The sequence below is a fragment of the Physella acuta genome, unplaced genomic scaffold (assembly GCF_028476545.2).
Source record: "Physella acuta isolate Inbredline_101_S28 unplaced genomic scaffold, ASM2847654v3 ptg000307l, whole genome shotgun sequence".
Taxonomy (NCBI): Eukaryota; Metazoa; Mollusca; class Gastropoda; family Physidae; genus Physella; species Physella acuta.
Genome location: NW_026731826.1, coordinates 201140 through 210410, shown reverse-complemented (window position 1 = coordinate 210410; position 9271 = coordinate 201140). Strand labels below are relative to the sequence as shown.

The 9271-nt window shown below is 35.3% G+C and overlaps 1 protein-coding gene across 4 annotated transcripts; it reads right to left on the bottom strand.

The window, feature by feature from the left end:
* Nucleotides 1–228: 228 nt before the first annotated feature.
* On the bottom strand, nucleotides 229–8898 carry LOC131939986 (zinc finger protein 420). Of its 4 annotated transcripts, none has more exons than XM_059298518.1 (2): nucleotides 8790–8898; nucleotides 229–1965 (listed from the first exon to the last, which is right to left on the bottom strand). In XM_059298518.1, exon 2 carries the CDS (start codon nucleotides 1738–1740, stop codon nucleotides 322–324), a length of 1419 nt encoding a protein of 472 aa, XP_059154501.1. In that variant the 5' UTR covers nucleotides 1741–1965; nucleotides 8790–8898; the 3' UTR covers nucleotides 229–321. The 4 variants fall into 4 exon arrangements, with proteins under 4 accessions (XP_059154501.1, XP_059154504.1, XP_059154505.1 ...); XM_059298521.1 differs by having other exon boundaries at nucleotides 8772–8887; XM_059298522.1 differs by lacking the exon at nucleotides 8790–8898 and adding an exon at nucleotides 3909–3927.
* Between the last annotated feature and the right edge of the window lie 373 nt (nucleotides 8899–9271).

The following is a 9271-nucleotide window of genomic DNA, read 5'->3' as shown; positions in this document are numbered from 1 at the left end:
AAATAGCCATATTTCGTGATAAATGATTTTATTTTTCAATAAATGTACATGGGGCCATTCGTTGCTAGCGTCCCATTTATGGGACGTTTTTAAAAAAATCGATATTTAAAAAAGTATTGATTTTAACAAAAAATCCATAGTCATTCCTTCATTCAGTGCCCAAAAGCTAAACCATATCAAAAAATTATAAAAATTTGAGACCTTGGGATAATATGGGTTAAAGCACATCATATTAAAATGTTAATTTATACAGAATGCCTTTTTAAAAAAAAACTAGATAGATAATAATTGTGTAAAACCTTTTGATGACAAATATTATGATCATGAAGTCTTTTGTCCATAATGTATTTTTCTTTGATGAAGAGTTAAGGAGTACCTTCGCGTAAACTTTTTATGACAAACATCACATTCAGGGCTTTCTCCAGAATGAATTCTTTTATGAACAGATAAATAATATTTTCCAGTAAACCTTCTATGACAGATGTCACATTCATGTGGCCTTTCTCCAGAATGAATTCTTTCATGAACAGATAAATTTTTTTTTTCAGAAAACTTTTTAGAACAAATGTCACATTCATATGGTTTTTCTCTAGAATGAACTCTTTTATGAACTGTTAATGTGTACTTACGAGCAAATGTTTTACAACACATATCACATTCAAATGGCTTTTCCCCTGAATGAATTATTTTATGATCAGATAATTTACTCTTATGTGAAAACCTTTTCTGACAAATGTCACATTCAAATGGTTTTTCTCTAGAATGAATTTTTTTATGAGCATTTAAAGATTTTCTTTTAATAAATTTTTTATGACAGATGTCACATTCATGTGATTTTACTTCGGAGTGAGTTATTTCATGAGCAGATAAAATAACCTTTTCAGTAAACTTTTTATGACAAATGTCACACTCATGAGGCTTTTCTCCAGAATGAATTCTTTTATGAATATTTAAGGAATACTTTCGAACAAACTTTTTACTACAAATGCCACATTCATATGGCTTTACCCCAGAATGAATTATTTTATGAAAAGATAACTTATACTTTGAGGTAAAAGTTTTATGACAAATGTCACATTCATGAGGCTTTTCTCCAGAATGAATTCTTTTATGAACAGTTAACATATACTTTTGAGCAAACTTTTTATGACAAATGTCACTCTCATGAGGCTTTTCCTGCGAATGAATGCTTTTATGAACAGACAACGCGTTAATACAGATAAACTTTTTATGACAAATGTCACATTCAATTGGTTTCTCTTCTTCATGATTTGACTGATTATAAAACAACTTATTATCTAATGATTGATTGAGCATAATTTTCAGTTCTTTTAATTCACTAAATATCTCAGACTTAGCAAATTGAAAATTTTCTCTGCTAGCAGTAAAATCTGGCATAGAGTTAAGTTGTTCAGTCAAAACTTCTTGTTTCTCACACTTAAAAGATAGCAATGGCTTCATGTCAACAAAATTTGAAAAATTTGTTGAAACATCAGGTTTAAATTTCTCTGTTATATCTAGTTTTAGCTGTATGTAATTGGTTGCAACATCAGACTTAAATTCCTCCATTGGTTCGTCTTTTATCTGTATGTAATTGGTTGCAACATCAGACTTAAAGTCCTCCATTGGTTCGTCCTTTATCTGTATGTAATTGTTTGAAACATCAGGCTCAAACTCCTCAATTGATTCCTGTTTAATCTCTGTGCATGGCAAAACTTGAAAGCTTGTTTTCTCTTCCATATTGCATTAGCAAGTTTAAAGTTAAGCTGACTAACAAGAAAAATAGTACTTCTGATTACAAAGCTATAAACAAATTTCATTGAATTTTGAAAAAGTTCTATCAATAAAACTTGGCTTAAACATTTGTTAAGGGCTACACCAAAATTATGTAGTTTTTAAAAGATGTAACTGGATTTTGTATTTTGTTTCTGTATAGTAGCTTAAGAAGTGGGCAGTATCATTCACCTAAGGGAAAGAAACAAAACAAAATAAAATGCCAAACAAGAAATTATGAGACATACACCTGTCAAACTTTTTTAACAGCAGTAATTAATTACCCTAAAGTTATAGGCCTAATATAATACAGCATATAATTGTAGGCTTATATAGAAATAAAAATTGTTTTAAAATTTCATTGTTAATCTTTCATATGCAATTTTTCAAAATATTTATTAAGGTATTTGAAATTGTGCATATAGCTTCTCACATGATTACCATCATATTTTAATTTTTTAATGATACTGCCAAATTCTTTAAAATTACATTCACAGTGCTGTTTTTTTTTATAATGGCTTTAGATAATGTTGGCTAACAAATACATTTCATTAAAGCAACATTTTTGGGTTCAAATTATCTTTGAAAGTATTCTACATTATGCATTCTTTAGTATAATTACTTATTTTACTGATAATAAAACCAATCAGCGTTAGGTCTAGTCTATTAATATTATATAAATATTATATTAGGCCTAGATTTAAATAAATCAACAATAGTGGAAGTAACTTTTCTGGGGAATTTCTATACCAGGGTCCGATAATAAAACCTTTGACAAAGGGGTGTTAGGTTACGGGTAGCAGAGGCGTAGCAACCCATTTCAACGCCAGGAGCAAAATATCAATTTTGCCCCCCCACCCATATTTATGTAAGTTAGCGAAAAAAGGAACACCCCCCCCCCCGCACACACATTAGTCACCGTTAATACTTTTTTGCCATATCACACAAGCAAAGAAGAAAGCCATCCATAGGACCAAGAAGCTATTTTCTTAAATTTGACTGTAATGCAATTCGGAATAAGCTTGTTTTTATATTTTTCTACCCAATTTGGCGTCCTCTTAAGGTCAGCGCCCAGGGCTGCTGCCCCACCCGCCCTCCCTCCCCTGGCTATGCCTCTGGCTAATAGTTAACTACATACACATGGCTGGCTAATGTCAATGCTATCACTGTCCCTTACACTTACCCTACCATACACTAAATCCTAATTTTAACCATAAAATTAGTCAATATTACAATACTACTAACACCTAATTTATGGAATCAGACATTGGTACCTAAATTCATCCAACTTTTCTATTTATTTATTTTTTTACAGTAGTTCTATTTAATCAAAATATTAACATTTGGTTTAAAAAATACTAATCTACATCTGGATCTAGATCTAAATCTAGCTGGCAAGTACCAGAATAATAAGTTGGTGACCTAGATCTACTTAAACTTTAAACTGTCTTAAACCCTTTTTTAGCGGATTAGCCCCACCCAATACTTCAAGGCCAAGGCTATTCCCATCTGACTGCGAATAGCCCCGATACGGCTGTCATTTCATGCTAAATACGACTAGGAATAATATCTTACAATAATATGAAAGCATTTATTGTGACTCAAGAATGAGGTATAGATTAAGAGGCATAAAGGGCATAAATTTAGAGTGTCAAGGGACAAGGCATTCGATGGGTTTCGAAACCCGCACCTTCTGGTACACCAGTTATCCACATTACCACTCGACCATACAACTACTTTCTCTGTTGGACTGCTGGGTGTTTTTAACATTAAATCTATCAAAAACAGTCATAACTTTAAATAGCCCTTTATACAGCTATTCCCAGTCGACTGGGAATAGACATTTAGATACTTCAATACAGTGTACTGAGTAGACAGCTGGCATGGGCCTTAATTAATAATTATTAAGGAAAAGTCGATTTGTCCGATTTTCTTGGCAGCGGCATTGGCCTAGCTACTTAATAAATAAGCTAATTCCTTGAGTCACCTATCTTTCACATTAGATCTAGATCTAGAAAAGTCTAGTAACGAGAAAGATTTCTTAATGTAGAATAGATATCTAGAATCTAGATCTAGCTATGGCAGATTTGGTAAAACTCCATTTTAGCGTAATTTATTCTCCGTTGCTTGTTTACCTCCAGTTGAGCGTATTTTATTATAATAACCGAAACACACCAAAACATTAGAAAAACACGATTTATTTTTTGTATTGTATTTCTGTTTTCACAAATGAATAAAATGAATGTTTAAAAAACACGACTTATTTATTTGTATTGTATTTTTGTTTTAACAAATGAATAAAAAACAACAAAGAGACTGACTGAAGTGCTTTGTTTGTTGGTTACGAAAATAGAGATGCACACTTTGTTTGGACAATTAAGTGTTCCAATTTCAACTAAACTGAATAAAAGTATTAAAGGCACAATGATGCTGCCGAAAGTGGGCCGAGGGGGGGGGGTGGAATTTGGTGAGGGATGGCTTGGAGTGTTAGAGAAAGTGTGACAACTCACGTTGTCATTTTAAAAAAAATAATGTTAGAGGTCGTCCATAAATGACGTCACACTCGTAGGGGGAGGGGGGGGGGGTAATTTTGTGACGGTGTGTGATGAGGGGGGGGGGGTTCAGATGGTGCTACGTCATTTTGGGGGGGGGGGGGTCTTGCTTTTTGTGACGGCACGCTTTTTTTTACGATTTTTACCTCCCCCCCTCCCCTCCGTTACACATCGTCACAAAAAGTCAGACCCCCCCCCTAAAATGACGTCACACCTCAGCCTACAACCCCCCCCCCCCCCCCCTCAAAATTTCTGTTGAATTTTTCTTAAAACATCGATAATTTTTCCAAAATCTTGTCAGAACTCTGTCAACATAGAGTATTTTGATCAATTCATATTACAATTTATTAAAACCGTTTTCTAAAACGCGAAATAACGTCTAAAACTTGTTTTTCTAACATTGCTTTTTTACAATGCAAAAAAAGGGACGTCACACCATCTGAAACTTCACCCCCTCCCCACACACTGTCACAAAATTGCTGACCCCCCCCCCCCTCTCCCTTACGAGTGTGACGTCATTTATGGACGACCCCACATCAATTTTTTTTTTAAAGTCAGAAATTTACTCATACAAAAAAGGGAAGGATGGTAGATTTACGGTAAAATCTTAGTTTAGCGTCGTAAATTCGGCCAAAACTAGTAATGGGGGAGAGAGTGAATTAATGAATATGTCATTAAATAATAAATATGAGTATATTTTCGTATATTTTGATAAAATATTATAGATAATTGAATAATAGATCACCATTTATGATTAAATCAATTTAAATATCCTGAAATTAATTTTTATCAACCCTGTTCGAGATAGTAAATTTGCTATTAAAAACAGCAGCCATCTTAAGAAAATGTTATTGAGAGTAGCTTCCCTTTCATTTCTATTCGTATGAAAATGTATTTAAATATGATCGCCTTGTTGTATAGTCCGTATTACAAAGCATTTTTTTAAAATGTGAATTTCCTAACAAACAACTTTATTTATTCTAGAAGCATTGTGAGATGCAACTTGTATCCATGTATTAAATCACGTTTTTTTTTTACTAATGTTTATTTGATCTTACTATTACTATATATAGTTTGAGCTTTTTCTTATTGTTTGAATGTTCACTATTTCATTTCAGGTTTCTTTTCATCAATAAGTAATTCTATCATAACTTATGACATTTTTTTACTTCTCTTTACCTTAATTAAACCCCAACCTCCGTCATATTTTTGTCGTCAATGTCACAACAAGTCATAATGTAAAAAATTACGCTTCACTCTGCCTTATCTAAGATCTCTAACCATAATTTTGACAGCATTAAATGTTTGTCATCATTTATATATACAGAGAGACAAAATGTATTATCCACCAGCTTCCCTCGTAAAACATCATCTAATACAATGAGCCAGTCCACCCTTAAGTGCGTGTTGTCAATAGTCTCCACCTGCCAGACACATTTTGGTTATCCTTTGTTGTCAAATTGTCAATATCAAGTACCCAAGTGAGTGATATGGGGTTGTCCATAAATGATGTCACATATTATTTGCTACGGGAGTGAGTGAAGATTTGTGACGTCAACTCAGGCGGCTTTGCAATTTATGACGTGTCGGTCTCATGAAAGGGGGTGAACGGGGAAAAATACCTAGATGGTTGATGGAGAACCTCTATAATGCTTTGTGCAATCAAAATAACGATAAATAAGCATTAGTATACGTATACCGCTTAAAACGAATCATCACAAATGTTGCAAGCCTGCTAGTTTAAGACATATGGCAAAACGGCCGCAACACATTATCCCCGTCAAAAAGGCTTGCCGCCAAATGCATGCCGACGAATAAGCCGCATCTAATGCGGGGCGTTAGGAATACGGCCATTAGCATGGGCCGCGTTAGAGCACCAGTAGGCTATCGCGCTTTGTAAGATGACGTAAATACTTAAATTCAATTTTGCTAAACTGCGCGAAAATTTAGTAATGTTCCATTGTTTGAGGAAATTTATTTTCTTGGACTTAAATTGAAATATCATGTTGACTGTCTGGCTCTTAATTTCCGAATATCACTTTTAATGTATCAAGATTCAGAACTATAATTTACTTTAATATAAGTGTCATCTTATCGTTTATTGTGCTTTTTATAAAGCGCAGAGCAGCTTCAAAATCGGACGGCCATCCTGTTTTCACCAAGCTTCATTTGGAGCTTAATATGGGTAGTCTAGTTCTATACGGTGAGAGCTTAATACATTTTTAAAGACCGAAAGTCTCAAGACAGCAAGCTTGCAGATATAACTACGTACGTTTAAATGGACGAGTGATAGATGTGTTAGCAGTGTTTCTTCCAGACTTTTTTTCTCCGGGGGGGAGGGGGGGGGGGGGCGGTAAAAAATTGTCGGGGGAGATGCCTGGAAGAAACTGTGTTGTTAGGGGCTGTTTAATGAACACCAACTTATGTAATCAAATTTAACGTCGCAAAAGCGTCAAAAAGGCAGTGCTTGTTGTTTTTTTTTATAAAATTAGCCTAACGATCGGCGGTACCGGTACATGACGTCACGTGCGAGCGTTAACTCGGTGACGATGTGCTAAGTGGGGGAATGAAAAGGTGGGGTTCAAGAAATGCGAATCAGCATGCTTTTTACATTTTGTGACCCTTCTTAATAGTTCTATCGTCCCCACTGAGAAAATGGATCACCAATGAATGACGTGTCATACTTCTACAGCTGGTCTTTCTCCCACAACCATCCCGTTTTCACGAAAAAAAAACCCGACCCGTCTCCAAAATCACATCGCTGAGTTCTACTCAACCTCTCCCCACCACAAATCACAATTTCTATTTGAAACAATCTATATATATAATTCTCTTCTGGGAGCCGTTAGAAAACAAGCTGCAACCTCGCCTTACAGTCCCCTCTCTTCCTCTCTATCGCTACCACCCCCCCCCCCCACCCCCCCCACCCCCCCCCCCCACCCCCACATGGTTTGGTGAGCTGTGGTTCACGCTGTTTACATTTTACAATCATAGAGACGGGTTTGGTGACGGCTATTAGGGGCAGATAATTTAGTTTGAAACGATTTTAAACTTAGAGGAGGTAACTAAGAGGAGGCTGCTTTCACGTGGGGGGGGGGGGGGGGGGGGGAAGGGGGGGTTTAGTGTTTAAAGAAATATTTTCAGTGTCAGCGTTGGTACTGTCGAATTCACAAATTATGAATTACTGAAAAGTAGAAAAAACAACAACTAAATAGCGGCGTATGTTATGCCGCGGGCCGGCTCGTATGTTCATATGTTTGCTCTGTAATAATGCACGCTGTCATTACTATCTTAAGAGCGACGTCATTTATAAGCGATCTAATATTGATTTGCTTACTGCAAATAAAGTGTTCAAAAGTTCGACCTCCCAACAATTGTTGTGGTCTTGGATGCACACTATTAAGTCTGAAAAGGTCTATTAGTCATTCATGCAAACTATATTTAAAAAAAAGAAAAATTACTATACGGGGGGGGGTCATCCATAAATGACGTCAAGCTTTTTTTGACGATTTTTACCCCCCTCCCCCCCTCCGTCACACGTCGTCATAAAAAGCCAGACCCCCCCCCCTAAAATGACGTCACACCTCAGCCTACAATCCCCCTCAAAATTGCAGTTGAATTGTTTTTAAACAGCTGTATTTTTCCAAAATCTTGTCTGAACTCTGTCAAAATAGAGTATTTTAATCAATTGTTATTACAATGTATTAAAACAGTTTTCTAAAACGCAAAATAACGTCTAAAATTCGTTTTCTAACATTGCTTTTTTAAAATGCAAAAGTGTGACGTCGCACCATCTGAACCCCCCCCTCCCCCCCTCATCACACAACGTCACAAAATTACGGACCCCCCCCCTCCCCCCTACGAGTGTGACGTCATTTATGGACGACCCCCCCCCCCCCCCCCCCCCCAGGCACATATTAAAACAATACAAAACAATCATATTAAACCACAAAATCAACACAAAAGACATGCGAATAGACAATTTATTGTTTTTGAAACATGGCCGCTGCTTGTATTTACTCATTGTTGTCTCGAACGGGGTAGTTTAAAGTTAATTCCAGGATATTTATGACTGGTTTGGTCTTGGATTGTGATTTGTTATTCAATTATCTGTTATATTATGTAAAATATGACATAAATATGGCCAAATGAAAGAAATATTCATTAGTTACCTTCATCGCACATTACTAGCTATGTTGGAATTTACGACGCTAAACTAAGATTTTACCAGATTTACTATGAATTTAAATAACATACAACTCTATAGTAAAATATTTTTTTCAGTTTTAACAAAAAACAAAAATACTACAATACAAATAAATAAATCGTGTTTTCCTAATTTTTTGGTGTTTCGGTTAATTTATTATTATAATAAAATACGCTCAACTGGAGGTAAACGGCAAGCGGAGAATAAAATCCGCTAAAATGAAGTTTTACCAATATTACCATTGAATAATAAATTACCACCGAGGGCTTTATTAATTTTAAAAATGCCCTGAAGTTTAATTATGACGAAAGGTTAGGAAGAAAAGTTTTTCACTAGCAGACAGCTGCCATCTTTAATAAATATTAAATCTAGACTTCTAGCTGGGGTTGCCAGCTAGCCTTTTCTTAAACCAAATTTTATTATTTTATATTCACTAGGCATACATTTATATATACTTTATGCTTAATATATAAAAAGAAATGTATGTGTGTCTCTGTGTGTGTCTTGTATAAAATACTACACCTTTCATCCGATCGCCATAAAACTTTGGGAAGCTGTTGAGAATAATCCTGAGGAGGTTTATGCGAAAAAAATTCAAATTCGCAGGGTGGCACCCCGATAGGGACCCAATTTTTTCTACATGTACGGTATATAAAAACACAAGTCAATTGCGGTTTGAAACTGTTCATCCGATCGCCAAGAGACTTTCGGGAGTTGATTAGAACACTAGAGGTTAAAT